This window comes from Centroberyx affinis, unplaced genomic scaffold (assembly GCF_046629955.1).
Source record: "Centroberyx affinis isolate AG114_WGS23_722 - 3 ecotype Tasmania unplaced genomic scaffold, CSIRO-AGI_Caff_v1 ptg002840l_1, whole genome shotgun sequence".
NCBI lineage: Eukaryota > Metazoa > Chordata > Actinopteri > Beryciformes > Berycidae > Centroberyx > Centroberyx affinis.
Genome location: NW_027280982.1, coordinates 26,229 through 50,043, shown reverse-complemented (window position 1 = coordinate 50,043; position 23,815 = coordinate 26,229). Strand labels below are relative to the sequence as shown.

Sequence of the window (23,815 nt, the reverse complement as noted above, 5' to 3'; positions counted from 1 at the left end):
AAATCACAAAAATGCATTCAGCAACTAGTATTTCCATCCGGACCTTCACAAATATATTATCACTCTTCTTATTTACATTGCTTCCTTATAAGACAACTTCGAATGTCAACGCACATAAATATCATGCAATTAAAAATTTCTGTAAGAAATGCGCAAAACTAACGTGTCTTCACATATCATCACACACACACAAGACACTGTAAAGTTTGTTAGGCAGAGGCCTTCAGCAGCGAGGGTAAGACAGTTTGAGATGCTCTGTTATTGAAGGAGCGGTGCTCAGCATGGCAGGAGGGCAGAATGGAGTCCTGGGAGTCTGGAGGAGCGTCGGGACCAAACAGGCAGCGGGGCCCGTCAGGAGATGTCCGTATCCAATACGACTAAGATGGTTCTGCTGGGGGTTTGGGTTCTGTACACCGATGGAAGATGGTTTGCTCATGATGCTGTCAATGCTGAAGGAGCACTTTGCCTGCGCATCGCCCGCAGGCTTCGTCCCTGCAGGCTCCGTTGCGCAAAGCTGCACCCTGTAGTCTTTAGGGCCACTGACCTTCCCGTGGCTGCTCAGACTGGGGGAAGGTAGGTGGTAGGAGGAAGGAGGCATCACGATCCCCTCCTGAAGGGGCATGTACCGAATAGGGGCGGCAGGCGGGGGGCTCACCTGGCCCTGGACGCAGTATGGCTGCCCGTACGGTCGGTAACAGTTAAAGTTGGAGTAAAACATAAGTCCGTCTTTACAGAACTCCGGCTGATTTCTCTTAAACCTCTTCCTGCGCCGGAGGAAGCTGCCGTTGTCGAACATGTCCTCAGAGGCAGGGTCCAGAGACCAGTAGTTACCTTTGCCCGGGTTGCCAGGTTCCCTTGGGATCTTGATGAAACAGTCGTTGAGGGACAGGTTGTGTCTGATGGAGTTCTGCCAAGCGGGGAACTTGTCTTTGTAGTAGGGGAACTTGTTGCTGATGAAGTCACAGATGCCACTCAGCGTCAGTTTCTTCAGCGGGCTCTGCAGGATAGCCATGGTGATGAGGGCAATGTAGGAGTAGGGTGGCTTCACCGAGCTGCTCTGGGCTTTCCTGGACAGCGGTGCGTCTGCGCAGAAACTGCTCTCGCTCTCACCAGAGGAGTCGGGCTCGGAACAGTCGAATTCAGCACCAGACTCTGCTGAGGAGCTCGGGTCCGTGGAGCATTCGTTTCGATACAGATGGCCGTGGGCAGGCTCATCCTCTCCCACTATATCAATCTCATCCTCCAAGGCGGCGTGATGTGCAGCTTCAAATTCACTGGAGAGAGTCATGGCCGAGCGTGGAATGTTCAAAGACGCGTAAAAACTCAACGGTGCCAAAGCGGCATTAATGGTTCGCCGTGCGTAAAAACCTATAGGCCCCTATTCATGCGTAAAAACGCATATAGCGTCTGGTTCTCCTCAGTCCTCGTTGACGGGCTGTTTACTGTGGTAGTGGGAGCCGTGGCTTTATATGCTGGGAAGGCTGCTGCCCTGCAGGCCAGTCCCATTCACCCTCAGAACCTATCAGAGTAGCCCCTCGCCGCGGGGAGCCAGGGCAGACAAGCACGCAGGTGGGGGGGAAGCTTCTCTAAGGGGAATCCTCAAATGCTGATGGTCTATTCATGTAAAACCCCAAATTTACAGAGTGTATTGTGTTATATTGTAAGCAATATGGAAAATGAGTTACCCACTGTACTTCTCAGGTCTGAAATACCAAACTGCTAAGGCAACCATCAGGAATGTCTTAAAAAAGGAAACATCTCACAAATCTCACATCATACAAATCTCTCTAGTTACATAATATATGGGAATCTCCCGTTAAATCAGGGTCTGCTAAAATCTCGACCTTCCACTCTGTAAAGAAGACTATCAGGACCAGGTTCACTTTCATCACAGCGCCTTGAACTCGGGTCTGGGTTCTACAAATCACTACTAGGCTACTTTATTGATTGTTCTATTTGACTGATCTGTGCATTCATTGGTAAGGTTTATTTGGGTATGGTTTTGGGGGATATGTGATGTAGGCTATACCCACTGTTTTGTGTCTATGAGCACACCGAGACTAATTCCCAGCAACCTTGGTTGATATGGCAACTAAACGATTGAATCTTAAATACGGCAGCACAGTAACGCAGCTGGAGGTGGGATGCGCTGGGAAGTTTTAACACCACGCCTAACCCGTGATAAGAAACCAAGCGTTCCCCCCTCGGACCCCTGCGGGTTCGTTTAGTTTGCCACCTCTGGATGCCCGCGGGTGGCGTGACCATGAAAATGGCCGTGGTAGGGCTCCCCGCAGCCAGCAGAGAAAAGGGGGCTATAGCCGCCTTAACGAGGCCATCAGCATCAGAATCGAGTAGGAAACGGCCCAGCTGCACGATGCGCTCTGGGCTACGGGGCTCAGCTCGGTTTTATGACCGGGATGAATGACCTCAGCAATCCTCAAAGCAAACCGGTCCAACATGCGGATACGTGCTAACACCGTGCATGGCAAGCCATCTCCATTGCAAATGACGAAGTTGGGAAACCCCACCTATTTCCTCACCTGACTCCCGTGTGTGTGTGTGTGTGCGTGCGTGTGTGTGCAATGGTTCTCACACACTGAATGTGCCAATAAAGGCTAAAGTAACAAATGACAAAAATCTGAAACGCTTTAATTCACCAAGTAGCCTACAACGGATGCACGAGGAGTTTGGTTAATTGCAACTGACTCATCACAAGACAGATGCAGGATAACAGCATCTCACATACAAAAAATGTCATTTAGTCTCAGATTGAATTGTAAGTGGAAAAATTCTGCCAATGTTTTGAGAAAATTCCTTTTTTTACCAATGCAGTCTCACTTGATTTTTTTTTCCAATTGTCAATATCTTGAAACAAAATAAGTAGACTATCAAGAAAATGTCAAACATGGAACATGGAGATTAACATTGTGAAAATGTGTCACTTGCAGTTTTTTTTTTTTTTTTTTTTACACTTGTTTTAAAACCTGATTCAATGCCAGGTATTTTTGCAGTGTATTGTATGGGCACTGTATGACAGTAGTCTAAACATAAATAAACCAATAAATTCAAGCTGGACAGCTGTTCCAGTGTAGTGGAGAATTGAGAGTTTATTGAACCATCCAGTTTTAGACGGCTATAAAAGTATCTATCCATTTATCTTTCCATAGGGAGCACTCACAATCGTGCAAACACTGAAAACGTTTAATAATTTCATAGATGCTTTGTGTTTCACGACGTTAGCAAAAACATTTATGAACGAATTATCAATGACATCAATAATTCAATAATAAATAAGTGTTTACAAGGAAACTGAAATATTCTGATCTGAAACAAACACCTTCCAGTCAAAGCCTATTGACAGGATATGCAAAATTGAAAAAACAAAACCAAACAAAAAAAAAACAATTGCGTTTCCTTCTCTTCATAACAATAAACCCTAAGATGTTAATGCGTTTGGGGGCATTTTACGCACTTTGTGGAGTATCATAGTGGATTTACCACGTTAGCTTAACACGTAGCACAAAGACATTCTGTCTCTATTGTTGTGGTAATAGTCGTCAGTTGTCAGTTAAAACTAACCAACAGGTTTAGTTTCTCATTTTACTAATGATTAAAAACATCTCATTTTATCTAGGCACATCAGAATAGTCACAGAGAAAGAAGTTCAAAAAATCTTTATTTTGAATAACTTAAAAATACAGGATCATTTATCAAAGTCAAAAACATAGGCTTACATCATTTACAAAGAAGTACAGTCTTGTACCAGATTTGATACGTGATCATTTTGCAACTTCAAAAGCTATGAGGCTCCATACTTGCAAAGTGGCTTATTTTATTACGTAATCTTCATGGAAAAAATACACCGTAGTTATTACAGTAAACCTCTGGACATCTGGCTACAAATGTTAAATGTTTGCAACTGAGTGTGTGCATCCAATATGTATGGAGTAGGGGATCTGTAAAAATCAATCACATGTTTAATATTACCTGTAAACTAGGTTTCCAGGGTGAGGAGCACTTTTTTAAGAAACAACATAACACCAGCAATTAGCTCAAGCACTGCAGCAACATAAACACTTCTTGCTTTGATGTAGCTTTTAAAGTGGTTAGTAATGGATTAGCACAATCTGAAACTATTGTATTGAATCACTACTTCACAGTAACCTCAGCCATCCTCTGAATAACTCAGTCTCTTGTAGAAACCAAACTGCAGTGAATCTCTGAAGCATAGTCCCAGGTTTGTGGATGATCCCAGCCACATTATTAGGATCAACCAGGATCGACAGTTTACGATGTAAAGAGGAGAGGGGAGCAGATGCCTAATTTTTGTCCCCCACTTGCACCACTGTAGAGATGAACTGTTCCTGTAAGATGTCCCTGTCCAGGTTCCTACCTATGGAGCAGAGTGGAGACAGCATGAGAACATATAACTGAGCAGGAGCTATACAGACAACAACACTGAGAGCGTGCACACACATGCACGTGTGCACACACACACACAGTACATGTCATCTAGGGCAGCGGTTCTCAAAATGGGCTCTAGTTATGTGCCCATCCCGGCACTTACATCATTTTTACTTTGACATCAGATTTTCAATATCAGACTCGTCGAGGTCAACTCATTCCAATTTTGATTGTGTAACAATGTAGAAGATGCATTCCACATAAAAGGCATGTATGAAAGGGTAGAGAATAGAAATGCGACAGAAGTGTGTCTGTGTGTGTGTATGTATACCTATAAAGACCAGTCGGTTGATCCTAGGTTCCTCCCCCCAAAGCTGTGGAGTCTCATCTAGTTCATACAGCTCATGGACCCCCTGCAGCATCACTTGGTGGGCTTTACCTGCAACTGATACTATGCCCTGAGAACACACACACACACAAGTAACACATTAACCAATACTGAATGAAGCAGCTGAAACTGATTAATACAGATAATAAAGCAGTTGTTATTGATGACTGCTGCCACTGGGTTAACCATTGTGCTCTAGAGTACCTTTAACCGAATGACGGTCATGGGAAGCCCTTCTTTGTTTTTGAACGTCTTTTCCCATAGAAGATTCTGAAACAGAGGAAAATAGGCGTTCACCTTTCAAAGGGCCGTGTTAGAGCCAATTAGTAATGGCAGCTGGGATACAAACTAGAGGATGTGAACGATGTGTGGTATGCGTACCTGGATGAAGGTGTTCAAGACATCCTCTGAAAGATTTCCAGCCACTTCAAACGTCACAGTCAGAATACTCTGAGGATGACACACAAAACAAATGGGCATTATACTAACCGATATTTATGGAAATCTTTTTAATATATACAATCAGAAAACATTTCTGCTGGTTTAGGTTTTTTAAACATTAGGCATGCTTGATTTATTAATTAAATCCTGGCCCAGAGTTTCAGTACCTTTCAATGTTTTTCACTTACTGAAATACTGATAAATGGCACCCATTGTTAAACAAACAATATTTTGAGAACATATTCCCGATGGCACTCAATTTCACAGTGAGTTAAGTTTTAAGATTTATGTTTTCAGGCTCCGAGTAAAACTCATAGTTCTGTGACGACATTTATCTGAAATATATTTTAAACTATGATCTCGCAGGTTTACTGAAACCAGCAAAGTCATTATGAATGTTAAACAAAAGCAGTGTTTTTACACCACAACTGATGACTTTGTGGATGAATGTGTCAAAAACCACAACTCTACTCGGCACCTGAAACCCAGCAACGACACCCCTCTTTATCTGCCTACTTCCCCCCCTCTCTCTCTCTTTCTCACATACGCTCCCTCCTCTCCATACTTCCTTACAGCATTAAAAGGGCACTTTGCAGATATTTGGGGTTTTGTGTTGAAGTGTTAAGGTTACACACTTCCTTTTCATTTGGTATAACAACAGAAAAACAGCATTCTCATTTACATGAAAAGAGCAACATGGGGAAGAGGGGGGAGAAAAGGGGGGTGGAGGGGAGGTGAGGGTTTGAAGGAAGGTTGAGCTTCATGCGGGAAAGGGAACCTGGAGAAAACAGACAACAATACCATTTATTTACCCACACACCCCACACAAACAACCCCCATCTTGCCTCATCCTGTGATAAAAGGTCATGGGTATAAAACGCAACTGAAAACAATATGTGGCTTAATTGGTATGAGGACAAGGTCTAGTGCCTGATGGAAACATTCACAGACATGGTATAAGACTAATCCTGGAACAAATTATTTTAACAATTGAGATTTTCACTGAAAAGAAATGGGCTTAATCCGTGTCTGTGTAACAGACACGGATTAAGTCCATTATATTAAGCCCAGTATATATTTTCTTCAACCACTGGTACGAGTATAGAAGTAGTACTTTTCCATTTCACTAAAGGGGGAAACAGTGGTCTGGATATTGCCTTTTATGACAGTTGGATCCAATCCAAATGACTGTAAACCCATAACATCTAGCCAAGAGTCTGGTCAGTCTAGCCAAAACCAGAAAGTGATTCAGTGTCTATACTGTATATGACCCAGAATGAACCTATTTGTAGTGTTACAAGACAACATCAAAAGCCTCAAGTTGATCCCAACACAAAAAAACCAAAGTGGGGTGGGGAGTTTTCACTACAGTGTCATGGCCCGAGGGAATGAAAGGCACAACTTCAGCCTGAGGAGAATGCATTCCCTTTACCTTGTGGGAAACGGTGTGTTGAAATAAGTAAAATCAGCAGGTACAAATTATAGAGGTGCATAGGAAGAAGTAATGTGTAAAGTAATCAAATCAAAAGTTCAAAGCAGACAAATATACAAACAATACCTTGTCCAGATGTGGCCTTGTACTTTTCACAAGCTGGAGCTTCTCTGCTAGACTTTCAGAGGAGAGAAATTATCAAACATCATTAAAAAAAATTCTGTTCCATTTCACCTAAGAGGCTAATTTCTAGATAAAAGCCTCAAAAGATAACCATATTGCATTTACTACCTTTACTAACATCAGTAATATCAAAAGTTTGAATTCAGAATTTGGGGGCAGTGTCAGCCGAATTACATGTGTACTTTTGCACACTGCATCACTGCACTGGCTTGGGATTTTCTGGGAGACATAACAATTTTTTATGGAGTTGGGTTTGCAGCATGTGTCAGTAAATATATCTACATAACAACTATCTAAAGTAACAAATCTATGCTTGATATTATATTATATGTTTGCTCCCTGGCCCTCATTTCTGTGGTAGGCTATACTGTCTATACTTATTGCCACTCTGAATGTAATTGTGATCATTTTGTAGATGACAATTAAATCCTAAAAACAAAACACCCACCACCACCTCCAAACAAACTACACCCCCTCTGCTCTCTGTCGGACCTCCTCACCCCCCCGCCCCCTCCTTCTCCCTGACCTCACAAGGAGGCTAAATGTTGTGTCCAGCAGCTTGAGCCCTGTGTGCTGTTAGTACCACACAGGCGGAGCGGCAGGGGGCCGCTTCAAACAGCCAGCGTGGGTTCTAGGGAGGAGGGGCCTGGGCTCTGAAAGGCAGGGGGAAAGGAGCTATCTGTCGGGACAAGGGAGACTCCTTGGGAGCCAGTGGACACACACAGCTCTAATCCTCTGCAGCTGGCCTCAGAGACACTGACCGGGGGCATGTAACAGAGCTTTAACACCGCTGCCTATTTAATTCACATGAAGGGATGAACGCTGACTCTATTCATGGCACTGAGATTCTACAGGGGTTACAATATGACGACCACCCTGGGGTGTAACAGAGGGAGGCTCTATAAAAGAGTCTGTTAATTAGAGAGAAACATGGTAAACAGCAGTATCAAAGACTGCTGGGTGCACAGTTCAGACACACTAGCAATAGAGATCGTCAATGCAGAGATAGGTCTTTGGAGTCAAAATAAATTCTTGACGTTTCACAACATGTTTTAAAAGTTGAAAGTTTTTGACAAAAAAGCCAAGATGACAGAAAAATAGATTTATTTCTGAATGAATAAAGTTGAAGTTCTATACATGAGACCCAAATAGGAAATAACAGACTCACTTTGCACCATCCTTATTGTCAAAAGAATGCAGATCCAGAACTTCAGAGAGGTCCACCCTGTGGAAGAAAACCATTAACAATCAACATGTTCCCCACTTAATTTCAGTATGCACATACAACATAGTGGGTAAAAATGAAGCAGGAAATTTCAGCTCTCAATAACTGCGGCGTGTCAGTTACAACTAACTTAACGGTAACCAAGTGAAGTGGTAACCGACTCAAGAAAAATCTGCATGAATGTTTTTCTGATTAACCCCTCGCTGCACAGAGTCTTTCATCTGTTCGCCCTGGTCTGAACTCTCTGGGCGCAGAGCAGAGCCCAAACACACCCAGCCTTTGATACACACTGAGAACACCGCTTGTGTTAGCCAGATGCTACCCGGGTCTAATAACACATAACATGCTAACACAGGGGGTTCACGCACACACACACACACACACCTAGCATGATGCACACACACACACACATATGCAACTGCGTGCGCTGGAAGAAACAGGGTCAGAGAGGAAAAGACTTGTGGGTAACTGGACACCTTTGGAGGCTCGGTGTTTACTCAGGGGGCAGCAGTTTGTGTGTGTGTGTGTGTGTGTGTGTATGTAGGGGGCTTCTCTTATGCAATGTCACGCCTGAGCTGCTTCATCTTTGATACAAAGATCTGAGCAGCAACAGCAAGCAGGAGGGCGGTCATCTATTACACAAAACAAAGCAGGGAACTTGGCCAGGGAAAAGATATATCAACTTATCACATGAAAAACATGCAATTTTTGTTAGTAAAAATTAACTCACCTTGATTTCTGGGTTTCTAGAATCTTGACAAGACCATTTATCGACCTGGAGTGAGGGAAGAAAATGGTTGCCATTAGTACTAAGATAATAGACCAATTAGACCGCATTCTTACCATCACATCCTCCTTCAACTCCACTCTTTCTAACCTGCCAAAGAGGCCAAATGTTGACCAAGCTCGATAATGAGAACCTAGATGAAACTACAAAATAGAAGTTGTCAGACGATAAGCTGTATAAAGTATGTGATGTTAACCTGACAGTGTCTTTGAGCTGAGCTAGCTCCTTCTCATTCACCAGGTCTGTCTTGTTGACAATGGTCAGGTCAGCGAGGGCAATCTGCCTAAAATGACACAAGATTCACAATTATGTTTATTTGGCAAGCACATCACATGAAAATGATCTTCACAATTTGCACAATGCACAACGCCAGTGATAGAAATTGACATTGAGAACTATCCACATTGAGATCTTGTGTACAAACATTGGACCAGCTACACCAGAATGTCACTGCTTACTTCTTACTTGCAAGTAAATGTCAAATTGTGCACTGATGCCAATTATTGAATCACATAATCACATAAACATTTTGCTACCTGCTGGGCTGCCTCCCAAGTGTGTGCGCGAGTGTTCGTGGGCGGGTGGTTGGGTGTGTGTATGTGAGCGGGTGGCAGAGGGTAATACATGCCAAACTCAAATGGGAGCCGACCACTGTTTAGTTTAGAGGTGAAAACACAAACAAAGACACAGAATGCAAAGGGCCATGCAACTGGTCTTTATTCATCAGTGTATTTGCTCAACAACAACACCACCAAGCAGCTGCTGGAAGAAAGATGGCACAGCGGAGGGCAGATGAGACAAACAGACAGACATGCAGGGAGACAGTTAGGTGGACAGCAGGCTGTCAGACACACAGACAGAGAGAACATACCTGGCTGCTTCGTTGACTAGTCCATCTGTTTTTTCTTCTGTTAGATGCTACAGAAAGCAGACATAGTGGACATGAGTTAGACACTCATCCAGAAAGTGAAAAAATTTTATGGAAAATGGAAAATTGCTAGAGCTGACCCCCTAGCCTTCCTCCATTTAGCAAAACTTTCTTTAAAAATAAAACATCACTCAAATCCCTCAACATTTAACTTAGGATAATGCAACAGCCAACACAAAAAGTGACAGATAAATTGATAAAAAGAAATTTGTGTATCAGCTAGGCCTATATTCAATCTCTGCAAAGTAAGTGACTTGCTAAACATCTGAAACCACAAGAGACCGGCTTTTTCATTTTCTGTTTGTCTCCTGTGGTTCCATCAGGGCCGGAGTGAGAAGCATTTCCCCCAAAAACAGTTTAATATGTAATAACAGATGGAGCAGGAGGTCTAACCCTGGATGCTGACCCCCAGAGCGTCAATCTGACATCAATCTGTCACTGCACGCATCTCCACCGCTTCCTCTCAGAAGGAATGAGTGACAAAAATGAAAAAAACCCAAAACAAAACAAAGAATGACCGATTCCCCCTCCCCTTCCACAGCCTAAACCCCTGTACCTAGAGACAAAGGCCTTGCGGTGGATGTGAGGCCAAGGGCTCAAGTGAACTCGGCTATTTCACAGGACAGATGAGGGGAAGAGGTGGGCGAGTGGCTGTGACAGTCCTATTACAACGGTCACATCTCTGATATCAATTACCCCTTCACTTTGAATCATCCTCTCTCTCTCTTTTCTCTGCCCTTATTTCCCTTTCTCCCCCATCTCTTCATCGCTCTTTCGCTGCCTCTCCCTCCCCGTGTGAAGACAGAGGCAGCACCTATAGGCCATGAAATGTGTCGCCTCACCAAGCATGACACCTTCAAATTAGAGCCCATTATCTAGGTGTCACTTGCCCTGTTCCTTTTAAATACCACAACACTAGGGTGGGCAGGATGTGTGTGTGTGTGTGTGTGTGTGTGTGTGTGTGTGTGTGTGTGTTGCAATTCAATGGGTAGTTAAGAACAATCTCACAAGTTCAGCAGCTTATTGTGGCTTCAACTTCACAGCAGGCAAAATAGGAGTTATTGCTTGGAATAATATGCCACTAATGCTTTTTGCAGCATTTGAAACTGGCAACAACATGATATTTCCAAAATGAAAAGGCTCCACGTCTTCTTAAAACATACCTGCAATCCATACTTAGCATCGATGACAGTGATAATGCCTGAGAAGAGATGAACAAAAGTATATGATGAGTTTGAGGGCGACAACAGAACCTGTGCACATTCTTTTATGAATTGCAGCAGCCTTTTGGTGTTTGGCCAAGTCTGTTTGTCTAAGCCACTTTCTCTGAGTCTTTCAAAGTCCACTTTTGGTCTGCGAGTCTGTCACAGCAGTGCAGACAGCTGAGTATTCAATCTGAAGAGCGAGAGACCATTCCACGCATTCTGTGTTTTCTGGAACACAGGGCTTTAAGACAACGACGACGCTCCCAAATGAAGACCCATACAGTGCACATGCACATACACACGCACCAACCACACAGATACACAAACAACAAAATCAACAAGTAAACATGTCGTCCCTCATGAATGATGCAGGCACCCTTTGGGCTTATCAGAAATGAGATGCATCATTCCTCCAAGTTTCATGTCAGTCAGTGTAGCAGTTGGTTTGATTTTTAATTTATAACACCTCCAAAAGGCCAATCAGTGTAATGTTTTTAAACACCATGACACTGTGCCAAAATGTATTGTCCCTCTAAGTGTCATAAAAATTGGACTAGTGATGTATAGGGCTGTGCAAAAAAATCGATACAGCTGAGTATTGCAATATTTTTTTCCATGATACTGTATCGATTTTCCAGCCCCTCGTATTGATACATAAAAAAAAAAAATATTCATTTTATTTTATTATTCAGTTTTAAACGGATTTAAAATGTCCTTAAATTTCCCTCAAATCCCTTTGAATTAAATAGTTTTGACTCAATTTGTCCGCTGAGTTATCAATATAATGTGATGTACATATTAGACTACCCAGGTGGTACACAGCAAGTTGTATTTTCAGCTCTATTTTAAAATTTATTTAGTATTGCAATGTATCGCAATATGTATCATATCGCAATGTATCGCAATATGTATCGTATCGTGACCCATGTATTGTGATATGTAACGTATCGTGAGGTCCTTGCCAATACCCAGCCTTAGTGATGTAGCAGTTATGGCCTTTCAAGGCTCGAAAATTTAGACCTTTATTTATAGCGTCCTCATTAGGCCAATTGGTTTAATTTTTTAAATGCCAGAACACAGTGCCAAAAAGCATCACCCCTCCGAGATTTGTCAAAATCGGACCGGACCAGTGATGTTTGGAGTATCAGTGTAATTTTTTAAAAGCTGGAACACAGCGTGAAGGTGCATCATCCTTCCAAATGTAATCAAAATCAGACCAGAGATGTCTGAGAGAGAAATCACCTGAGAAATCACATTTGATGGACAGACTAACACAGTCCGATCCATAGTTCCACCATCTATTGGGACAAAAAGACATCACACCGTGTCATTACAAATCTCTTACCATCCAAATAGATGTCACTACCTAGCTCAGCATCGACCCAGAACATGGAGGCCACAGCACCTGCCATAGGACAAGAATTCATATGTTAGATGTAAATGAGTGAAGTGTATAGAACATACAAATCTAAAATGTTCACAGTGTGGGGCAGAGAAAGACTATTCCAGTATTCCAACAAGTTAATAGAGGCCATACTGTTTTCTTCTTTTTTTTTTCTTTTTTTATATATGTTCCAATACAATTACTCATTAAACCATCACCAACATTTCTGGCGTAGAGCCTTCACCTGTATAGAGAACAGTATACATAAAAGCACAATCACCTGGTGTGTTACATGGAAATACGTTACTCTAATATACTCGACCACTGCAAATGGCTTTGATGGAAGCCAGACACTGTCTGATCCTCAGACATTGGAGATAACTGATAAAACCAAAACTGAACAAAAATATGTGATAATATCACTGTAATGTAATAAGTGTATTAGAGCTAATGGAAATCCTTTCAAACAGCCAATCTGACTGTACAGTGAGTTTTGGAATACATGTGCAAGCACCAACTGTACCATATTTCCAATACGTTTTGGACACTATTTCAATGTATTTCAGTTGTCCCAGTATTCAGTGAGCTCCATTTGTGAGGTCTTTGGATTAGGAAGGTTTTGCTGTAACTGGAAAATTTGAGCCACATATAAAGTTTTTGTGTTGCAGTATTTCCAGAAATACTGTATGCATGTATTCTAGTTGAACTCTGTGGACCAGATAAAACCAATATCAGAAGCTTTCAATTGTTTATCTCCTGCTGGTACATTTGGTTTGTTTCTATTTTCCTGTGGACGCGGTTATTCCAAGACCCTATGTTACCATGCCAGCCCCAGCTTGTTCACATAATGCACTTTTGTCAAACCGTCAAGCGAGAATAAGAAAGCATTGTAAATATTTGATAGACGGGTAATGAAAACACTGTTTTTGAGTGGCATGCCGCACATAACTCATCCAACTCCTTCCTGAATGGGAGGGGCGAACCCCCTGGGAGCCGTGTGATTGACAGCGCTGTCTGGGCCAATGACAGCACTGTCCTAGTCAATAACAAGCCTGTCTCAGCCAATGACATGGCAGAGGAGTGAGGACAGTCCCAGGCTGAGTACGCTCTGCTGATTCTGTCTGTGTGGCCAAGTGGTGTGTGACTGGCTATACCCCCGCCTCCTGACACCTGTCACTTAGCGACACACCCCAGTCGTCACAGGACTCGCCCCATAATGGCCTGCTATTGATTTCCTAATTCAAACCTGAGAGCTAAACGGCCTGATAGTTTTTTCGGCTGCCCTGATGGAAATAGGTTCCTTGGATATTCCCTCCATGGCCCTGTCACAGCAACGCAGAGTTGGACCTTAGAGTTACAACATATTTAACTTCAGATGCAGGTGTCACAAAGTCACTGGCAGAGGTGGAACCGTTATTTTAGACACATAAAGAAAAAAACATAGGGCTCAATGGCATCACTAGGTTGAATGTTCATCAGGCGAAACTGGGAAATGGGAACTTGTTCTAATTAATGTAAGGAGACAGACTGACCAGGGGAGGGGCAGCATTCTAAGCTAAAGAGCATTTCCTTATATAAGGTGCAGAATGGTAATGTAGATAATGGACAATCAACCAACTCTAAACTCTAATATGGCTCTCAGCTGCTGTATGTTCATAGAAGCCTTGATAATATAGGGAAGTAGTGTAAGAGAAAATCAGTAATGTAGAAAAAACAATGGTCTAATTGACAACCAAATGAATTTCTGTGAAAATGCTACTCCTGTCTTGTACTTTAACATAAGTCAGATGTGCATTACCTGGATCGGCAAGTCCTGTGGTTTCTAATAGGATGTAGTCAAACTTTCCTTTCTTCTCCATCAGATTCTCTATGGCTTTAAGACCATTGTCCCTGAGAAGTGAAGGAACAACCACTAATGATTAAGAATGGCATATGTTGAACTGATCAACATAATATCAACAAAAAACATCAACTTATTTTATTTGTATGTTCATTTAGGACTATACTGATGATGTTATACACAACTGCAACGTGATGCATGGATTGTGTTGTATGACACTTAAATACAACAAATATAAAATGTCATCATAAGTGTATCCATTATTATTACTGCACATTTATATATATTATTACTCCATTATATCATATCCAAACAATTATTACACAAATTAGTTCCAACATATATATAAATGGTTGGGCATTGGCTGAGCAATTTCCACTATATGACACAATTTGAAACAAAAACAAAGCCACAATATAAAAGCAACCCTTTACTTCTATTACAATAAACTCTATAATATCAGTTTTATATTGTAAACAGGCTACAATCGGTGTACATACTTGACAGAGCAGCAGAGGCAGCCATTCCTGAGCTCCAGCCACTCCTCATACAGCTCTCCTGCCTGGCTCACAGCGAGGGATTTCTCAAGTGCGCTGCCTGCAGGGAGAGGAGCAGGACTGTGATCAGAACGAGAGCCGCTGACAGACAGAGACTGACCAGTTAGTACCAAAGATTACATGTTGCTGTCACTTTTACACTGTATCTGCAGGTTTCAGAAAGCCAAATTTAAGACTTTTTAATGCTACCTGGAACCAAATTTCAGACCAAAATAAAGAAACAAAGTTGGGAAAACCTGCCTATTTCTGATTGCTGATGAAAATTGTGAAACTATAAATGCGTAGTGTAAGAAAAAGGACAACTGGAAATCAATTGTTAAGGGACATGAAAGCAAATATGAAGCATATTGTACTACAAACCCTGTTACATGGTGAAAACATTAGACCACAAATAACTGTATTTAAGACATTTTAATACTTGCATGGCCTTTCAATGGGTACCTTGTTTTATAAAAACTAATGTGTTGGTTGCAGTATGCCTCCATGCCCTTCAGAGAATTACTATGGTTAAGAAGCTAAACTTTCTAAAACTCATAGCAATAGGCATGGGACAAGAGCCTACAGTACATGACTGCCTCCAAAAACTGCTATAGCCAAACTGTCTGCCTGCTGCTCTGATCACAACTTTTTAAACCAAGACTGCCTACAAATTGTCTTGAAAATTCAATCCCTTGACATTCTCTTAAAATGAGTTCTATAAAGAGCAGTATAGGGGAAAGATAACACAACACAGTCATCCTAATACAAACTAGTAGACTTTCTAAACTGCAGCTGGCTGAACCAAGACTTTGATTGAGGTTCTTCTACCGGCTTCTCGGGGTTCAAATCAAAGTGTTAGTTTGCTGCTCTCTTGTGGAGAGCTGTGGGAAAACCACAGCAATCACCAGCTAGCCATCAAATCTAGATTAAAGCCTATATATAGTACATCTTTGTTTGGCCCTAACATAATCCATTGCAGTTTGGATGTAAGTGTAGAAACATTGCACAATGCAGTTAGAATGTATCCACCACTGAAAGCATAACTCCCAAAATTTGATTTTCCAATAGGATAGCAATAGTTTACCCTCTCCAAATTCGTTGAGTATGACGGCAATTCGCTTGTTGTGTTGTTCTGTTAGTATATAGTTCAGAAGTGTTGTCTTCCCAGCACCTAAAAAGAAATAGACATCTGATTTGTAAGGAAGTAGGTATTTAGTAAATCAGTCAGTAGTAGCAGCATGAGTAGTAACATTTTGTGAAGACTGATGACGTAAACAACCTTTAGTCATTATGAAAGCAGGACCAAACACTGAATAAGCTAGTCCAGGACTCTGGGTCGTTTTAATTACAAGGATGGACTGTTTACAAACGTGCTAGTGTATAATCTCCTTCATAAGCTCATTAAAGCGGTGACTAACGCAGCCAGTCTCGTACCCAGGTACCCAGTGATGATGGTGACAGGTATCTGCTCAGCAGCAGCGCCGGGCTGGGTGTCGATGGGCACCAACTCTGGGCAGTCATCCTCCTCCTCCATCACCATGCCGTCCATACTGGAAGTAGTGGGAACCAACGTCTGACTACAGGCAGACAGAGATGGACCTGATCTGATTAAGTACACAGAGAGATTTAATTAATCTGAGCAGCAAGCAAATAAAAAGGTGGGTAAAATATGACAGCCGGTGATACTTATTAGGCAAACAACCATGAACATGAAATCAAGCATATTGTCAGAAAAGCATAAATTATTTCATTTAAAGACTATATCCTTATACAACCTACATCATTTACTACGATATATACGAATTTACTTCATAAAGTAATGTGTCAGAGCTTAAACAAAGTGGGTAAACTCTATTTTGTAAATAAAAAGGTGTGTAAAGTCAGTTTTGGTGGTTTTACATCCCTCGATACGAGTCTTGACAATACTTAACGCGTACAAAGAAAGAAATAACATTCACTTGCTCGCCACAGAAGCTACAGGTCAGTCACCACCACTCACTCTTAATCACCGTAATATAATACTCCCATGATAATCACCAGAGTGCATACAGTATGAGCATGCGTGGTCTACATGGGCTTTATCCCTTTCTGCCTGCGCAATAAGCCATGACAGTAAAGCAAACCCACCTTCCTTTGATTTACGAAGGCTAGAAAATAATTACCTGATTCTTCGTGTGATAAATGAAGAAATTCCGAGTTTTCACAGTAATGCTCGCCTCGGCAGGGATGTTGCCGTTGGTTTTGACAGTGTGCAGCACTGTCGAGGGTCCGGTCAAATCTGGAAGTGGCAATGGTTCCGCTTACTGCATAGCGGTCAGGACACCGAACCTGGAGGGGGAGCTACAGGAGAGCATGACAGTAAATTGGGGGAAAATTACAAGCTTTGCGTGTAATGAAATGCACGAACAAATGAATGCGACGCCAACTTTTCCTCCCCGTCAATTCTACTTTCTCGGAATACAGCAAAGGCGGTGTGATGCGCAGCGTTGGCCACAAGAGGGCGAGAGAAACCAGTTTATTGCAGTCAGACACCTGCCACAAAGTACATGCAGTTTGTACAACATACAGTTTGGTATGAAGAGATGTGGACATGTTTGTTATGAAGGAAACAAAAATATCGGCTTACCCTAACGAAAAATATATAATTTTAGAGGGATAGGCTACAATACAAATTAACATCACAGACACTTCGAGTCCATAGGCCTATAGGAGCATTCTAGAAATATTATAGTGGTACAGTAGAAGATAAAAATACCACAAAGTACAGTAAGATAATTATAACCTCACTATCGCTACGCAAACGGTTTAACTCCCTAAATTAATATTATAGTAATAGTGGCACCATGGGAGATACAAAAACAAAACAAAAAAAACATGAATATAAACTCACAACTGAGCAGCACAGACGCACTATAAGTCCCTATAGGGATATTATAGGACAATTAGTTTTTTTTAGTCATCTGAAATTAGGGTTGGTTTCTCTCTCCCTCTCTCCAACACACACACACACACACACACACACAACAACAGAGGGAGAGAGAGAGAGAGAGAGAGAGAGAGAGAGAGAGAGTAGAGGGAGGGGGGAGAGACATAGAGAGAGAATAGAAAAACCCAGACTGCTTATTAAGCAAACCAGAGGGCTTATCTCAGCAGCGAGAGAGCGCGCGCGTGTCTCATCCATCCCATCCCCTCCCACCCGGCCGCCGGTGTCTGCCTCTCTGACCCCCAACCACCCCCCCTCCCTTCCCCTCCATCTCTCTCTCTCTCTCTTTCTTTCTCTCCCTCTCGCTCTCTCCGGGATGGTTCAAATGCGGAAGTTTACACCCAGAAAGCCAAGATGAGTGTTGCGATGACATTTGTGCAATAGGCAAAGCGCGGTGCGGGAGAGAGAGAGAGAGAGAGAGAAAGAAAGAGAGAGAGATAGAGAGAGAGAGAGAGAGAGAGAGAGAGAGAGAGGCAGTGGAGCCCGCAGGAAAACACTGGAGCCAGCGCCGCTCGACCAGAGACCGGAGTTCAAACTCGCATGGCTTCCCTGGCGAGCGCAGAGCGACGGGCTTTCGCTCTGAAAATCAACAGGTAAACATCTTCCTGTAATAGCCGCAGCTTTTTTTTTTTTTTCCTTGGTGTTAACAGTGAATGTGAACTCTTGGCACCTCCCCCGAGGACTTGGAGGGAGCTGTCATGAGAGTTGGAGGGGATTCCGGTGTCGGTGAGGCAGGCAGCCACACGTTGTGAATGTTAATGCACTTCTCGGCTAGTAGTTCACTCTGTCCGGTTTGTTTCATAAGTAGAAAAGCAGCCTCGATGGATGTAAAGCAGCGCACTGTTTTTGCTTAATGTTTCGTCATTGTCGTAATTCCTACAGTAAATCATGTTTGGCAGTCGTTCAGTTTTATTAGAGCACATGGCTAGCTATCTTTCTAGTAGTGACACCTCTACTCTCCTGTAGGTTCATTATTGTGTTATTCATTGTTAATATTTAGGCTAGAAAGCTCAAAGAGGCAATACTGAACCTCCCAGGCTTCTACAGTAAAGCTGACACGACTAAATCTATATTCTGTAGTAGCTTTGTCAGTGCCATTTCCCCCTCATGAGGAATAGGCTGTTTCTATATCTAGGGCTGTGCTTTATGATCATTTCCTTTGGTATGTGTGTGTGTGTGTGTGTGTGTATGTGTAAGGTCTGCTAACCCAATTGAGCTGCTATAAATGAGGAGGGATGTGATCATAGTTCCTGCTGTGCCACTGGCCAGGTGTGGAGGAAGTACTGTACGTGGGAGTCCATTGTGTGCCATGCTTATGCTGTACAGCTCATTAAAACAAACACCAATACTTCCTATGGCTAGCAGGCACACACAGGCATATAGAGCTTCTCCTAGGCTTCTCACACAACAATAGGACAGTTCGAGTTGAGTGCTTTTTTTTGTACAGTCTGTGTGTGATGTTACAGCCATTTAACACACTGTGCACTGGAGTTCATTCACTCTGAAGTGGGAGAGAGTTCAGCAGAAGTGGACAGTGATGAGTGGCTACAGGGCTTATTTTTGGTCAAATTTGTGGAGGATGATCGGGAGGCAAATTGTTGTTTTCCCTCATATTTCCTATTAGAGTTAAGGGGCATTCATTTAATCCCCATTGATCCCCCTTCAAATCACTCAGACCCAAATACCAGTTTTCACTGCTTCTGCAGCTTTTAGTCGGCCCTCATAAGTGTTTTCTGACACCACTTGAGCGAGAATGTAAAATATAGTATATGTAATATGTAATATACAGTATTTTCCTTGCATAGGGCATTTGAAGCAGTTACACTGATGCCTTCATGCGCAGTGTCTCTGAAAGAGTTCCAATAACCTTCTCTTGGTTTTTAAATGTTGTTGTGTGCTATTACAGAGTCTGGACTCCTCCATCCGCCACCATATGCTTGTTTAAAAGCTAGGCGAAATCCTGGATACCTCCTGTGTAGAGCTGAGCTCAGCTGCTGAGAGGAGTAAAGGATCGTGAGTCCCCAGTCTGAATCCAGTGATGAGCCAGCAAATAGATCTGTCTGCCTCTGTGTGATAATGTGTTGAACAGCATGGGCCAAAAACAACAGTGATTTGTTTTTAAGTGTTGTGTTCAGGGAGTTTTGGTGAGGAAAACCCCCTTGGTATTTAACATTAAATAATTTTCATATTGATTTGGTAGCATTGAATGAACCCTAAAGTAGATCCATCTAAAAGTAACCAATTCAAACAAAATCACAGCTGTTTTTTATTTTACACTGCTTTTTACCAAGGTTTTATACAGCACATACATGTCCTGTCAGTCCTCATGTCTAGTCCTCTCTCTATCTCTCTATCAGGATGGAGTGTGAAGGAAATCCTGCCCTTTTTGACATAGCTTTGCTTAGGTTTCACTTCGCTTTTTCTTCATGGCAGTTTTAAATCAGGAAATACGTGTTTCTTCATAGTCCAGATAGAGTGGGGGATGAAAGAGAAGTAAAAAAAACTGTGTCAGTGAAGCATTCACAATGCTGAAGTAAATACTACAGCGCAACATACATTTTGACGGCTGGATATAATGTGGATGCAGCCATATTTTTCTGTGGGTGTTCATTCGGACTTGACGCTTAACACTCTACCATTGAACATGATGTTCTTCACTACTAGCATATGGCAGCAGGTGTGAGGACAGCTGTGGACATGGGGCCTCTGTCGTTCAATACTCTAAGTGGCTGGGGGATCGGGATTGAGTTGCATCTGATTTCCTCTGGGTTTTGCCTAATGACATCTGTTAACCCTCCTGGGTGTGGGTGGACCCTTGAGCTATAGACTTATACACTAAAGACTTTTGATAAACGACTAGCGTTGTGGTAGAAGCATTCAAATCCCGCATGAAGTTGCTTCCATCTGAAGTTTCCTTTCGGCCACACTTTCACCCTCGGAGCAGCGTGTGACCCGACTCCTGCCAGATGATGTTGTGTTTGTGTGCGCCTCCCTCTGACAGGAAGCCGAGCGGTGATGGCACTGATAGCACTAAGACCCATTAAGTCTGGAGGCATATGATAGTATGAGACGCACAGTGGGGGCATCCCCTCGGCCCACCTTCCTCCTGTTTTCATGTCCGCCACACCGCTCTCTGATTTCCTGTGTTCCCAGTTTAGTTGAGATGAAGGAGAGAAGACCTTTGGGAGTAGGATTTTTTTTTTTAGACTATGAAGACGCAAGTTCAGGGAGCCACCCACCTCCAGTGGAATGACTTGATAATAATGATAATAATAATTATAGCCTGTCTGACTGAGCAGTATGCCTGGTGGGAGTCAGAACATGCACAGTCAACATAAATACAGGTCGTCCCGGGTAGAATTATAGATCTGACTATCAGGTGGGCCTAACAGTAAAAGCGTAGCAGTGAGTAGCAGGGATACTGCAATTTTAGAGTCTGGTACCCTTTGGGGAATGGTGGGGCAGTGATTCCAGAAATGCTGACAGGAACAGACCCTATGCACACACAGCAAGTGCAGGCCTGCATAGATAGCCTGACTTGACAAAAGGGCCTGCTTCTTTCCTGTAGGGAAGGGGTGCTTAAGGGTTTTCACTCCGAGCCCCAAATTTCGCAATCTTACATTGGGATCTGGGCTCATTAAAGTATTAAAAGGGCTAAATTAGAGACACCAGGTTTTCTCAGGAATCCAGCATCATACAGGTGTTTAAGGGTCCTCATCAGCATTAACTAGCTGGTCTGACTGTATTATTATGTTGTGATGATGATGGACCCGCAACATGTCTAAGATGCTGTTGTTGTGATAAGAGTGACTAATGTCTTGCAATACCAGCAGATGACTGTGGTTCTTTTGGGAAAACAACCATAACCACACAATATATTCTCTGAGTGAGATGGAATTGAAAAGCTGAGCACTGTGCTGAAGTCTGCTTCAACATTTACTTAGCCTAGCCTTTCATTTGAATTGTTACTTCAGAGGGTTCGGGAGCCCCTCATGCATTGCTCAATGGAGTGGCAACCTCTGCTGATTTGCTGATGTTGGCTCTGCTCACATTATATTTTAGGAGGACTGCATCGGACCCACAGAGCGGCGGTGAAGAATGCGCCTCTAGGGGAATGTCACCATGGCCATTCTCAGAGATCACAGACTTGAACCCCTAAGCCTTGGTGCGGCACAAAAAAGCTGCAGAAGGAGCTTTCGAGACCAAAGCACTCAACTTCAATAACATGCTGTTTTTACAGACAGAGACGGCCCTGTGTTAGAGGAGGGTGGTGTCGCTGTGTTTTACAGAACTCTCCCTATTCAAACAATCATGACCTTGAGTAACCAATGCTCATGGCCTTTTTGTCCTGTCAGTTAAGAACAGTGAGACAGAGAGTTATTAGCAGACAGTCAAATATTTGTTCCTTGAAGTGCTCTCATTGGGTTAATCCAATGCAAGAATCCATTGCTTCATTCATTCATAGTTGTTTCAGTCAAAAATAGTTATCAAGACGCAGGCTTAGGATAGGCTTATGACTCAAGCTGCTGTTGGCAACAGTTTGCTGAAATGACCAAAATCCAAAGCTTTGCTTTTTGTCTTCCTGACAAGAACAGCTTTGGTCTTATGTAACAAAGGATCCAAGACACTGGCCCATTAAAGAGAATGACAGATGCTGTCTGTCATGACAAGCTGTTTGTCTACCAGTGGTAAAATAATGTCTGCTTGGCTCTGCTGGCAGGAGCTGATTACTGTTTTACTCGCCTAGTCTTTTTATAGACAGGCCTTCTGTGTGTGTGTGTGTGTTTGTGCACGTGTGTGCGCGTGTGTGCGTGCATGCAAACGTGTGCATGCAAGCTTGTGTACATATGCACATGGCACTTTACATGTGCGTTTTGTATTAGTATGGGTTTGTATGTCTGCCGTGAGCTTTGTCTGCCCAATGTCAACGAGAGATATAGAAAGCATATGTTTACAGAATGTGGCGGAGTGGTTATGGGCTCAGACTGTACGCCGGGTAGGGCAAGTTTCTTTAGAAGTGAAGTTTAGAAGGTTTTACTGGGTTTAAATTGCCTTGGGTAAAAGCACAATACACCCACCACACAATCTGCCCTTGGGGAAGAAAAGACAAACTTGTTTGCTCTGGGATGTTTTTTTCTGGTCATCAACTGAATAATAGAACCACCAAACTAAACATATATTAATCTGACTGAACAAGTTGTATACCCTGGGCCTCTTATGTATTCATTATAGGGCTGCAACTAACGATTATTTTCATTGTCGATTAATCTGTCGATTATTTTCTCGATTAATCGATTAGTTGTTTGCTCTATAAAATGTCAGAAAATGGTGAAAAATGTCGATCAGTGTTTCCCAAAGCCCAAGATGACGTCCTCAAATGTCTTGTTTTGTCCACAACCCAAAGATATTCAGTTTACTGTAATAGAGGAGTAAAGAAACCCGAAAATATTCACATTTAAGAAGCTGGAATCAGATAATTTTGACTTATTTTTCTTAAAGAATTACTCAAACCGATTAATCGATTATCAAAATAGTTGGCGATTAATTTAATAGTTGACAACTAATCGATTAATCGATTAATCGTTGCAGCTCTAATTCATTATTTAGACATTCATACATAAGAGGAGGTAATAATAATTGATTACATTTATATAGCGCTTTTCTAGGCACTCAAAGCGCTTCACATATCGGGGGGGGGGGGGCCGGGCTCAACTCATCCACCACAGGTAGCCTAATACTTTAAGAAGTGTGTGGCTGGAGGGACACTAGTGCAAGGTGCAACCAAGGTGCAACTAATGCAGCCACTGTCCAAGTGCCCTTGAGCAAGGCACAGCCCTAACTGCTGCGATAGAGCTGCTCAGTGGCCAGCAGTGCAGGACTGTGGTTGTACTGAGCTGCAGGTGTGAGTGGTGTGTGTAAGCCTCCCTTCCCCCATGTTAGTTCTCTGTTATGCTGTAGTCAACTTTCTGAGTTAAAGAAGGGTTAAAATGTGTTGAGAACTCTGCAGGATTAGGTTAAGAGTGACTTTTGGACAAGTGAGTATTGCATAACACAGCTCTGTTGTTAGCAATGATAGCAG

The 23,815-nt window shown here is 42.6% G+C and overlaps 3 protein-coding genes across 4 annotated transcripts in view; 1 reads left to right on the top strand and 2 right to left on the bottom strand.

Annotated features, from left to right (window-relative positions):
• Nucleotides 1-223: 223 nt before the first annotated feature.
• On the bottom strand, nt 224-1,288 carry foxd5 (forkhead box D5). The gene has a single exon (XM_071536212.1). It carries the CDS (start codon nt 1,286-1,288, stop codon nt 224-226), a length of 1,065 nt encoding a protein of 354 aa, XP_071392313.1.
• Nucleotides 1,289-3,703: 2,415 nt separating this feature from the next.
• Nucleotides 3,704-16,996, bottom strand: cbwd (COBW domain containing). 2 transcript variants are annotated; one of them, XM_071536188.1, is made up of 16 exons: nt 16,916-16,996; nt 16,188-16,357; nt 15,838-15,924; nt 14,718-14,814; nt 14,176-14,267; nt 12,339-12,398; nt 10,952-10,989; nt 9,732-9,778; nt 9,057-9,143; nt 8,804-8,848; nt 8,017-8,073; nt 6,792-6,843; nt 5,174-5,242; nt 4,997-5,062; nt 4,736-4,862; nt 3,704-4,393 (listed from the first exon to the last, which is right to left on the bottom strand). In XM_071536188.1, the coding sequence occupies exons 2-16, from the start codon at nt 16,300-16,302 to the stop codon at nt 4,320-4,322; spliced, it is 1,113 nt and encodes a 370-aa protein (XP_071392289.1). In that variant the 5' UTR covers nt 16,303-16,357; nt 16,916-16,996; the 3' UTR covers nt 3,704-4,319. The 2 variants fall into 2 exon arrangements, with proteins under 2 accessions (XP_071392289.1, XP_071392290.1); XM_071536189.1 differs by having other exon boundaries at nt 16,188-16,330; nt 16,916-16,951.
• A 1,145-nt stretch (nt 16,997-18,141) lies between these two features.
• The window catches only part of LOC139658157 (dedicator of cytokinesis protein 8-like), a gene marked incomplete at its 3' end in the record, with an annotated part of 31,897 nt that continues 26,223 nt past the window's right edge, over nt 18,142-23,815 (top strand). Inside the window, exon 1 of the mRNA XM_071536209.1 lies at nt 18,142-18,329. Within this exon, the coding sequence (XP_071392310.1) occupies nt 18,277-18,329 (53 nt within the window). The remainder of the gene's footprint in view (nt 18,330-23,815) is intronic.

What these genes read in the sequence shown, in the direction of transcription:
- foxd5 (XM_071536212.1), bottom strand. Translation starts at nt 1,288, where the DNA reads ATGACTCTCTCCAGTGAATTTGAAGCTGCACATCACGCCGCCTTGGAG.
- cbwd (XM_071536188.1), bottom strand. Translation starts at nt 16,302, where the DNA reads ATGGACGGCATGGTGATGGAGGAGGAGGATGACTGCCCAGAGTTGGTG. An exon ending in TGCCTCTGCTGCTCTGTCAA is followed by an intron (nt 14,268 to 14,717) that starts GTATGTACACCG and finishes TTCACTTCTCAG; the next exon opens with GGACAATGGTCTTAAAGCCA. An exon ending in CAACCGACTGGTCTTTATAG is followed by an intron (nt 4,394 to 4,735) that starts GTATACATACAC and finishes TCTGCTCCATAG; the next exon opens with GTAGGAACCTGGACAGGGAC.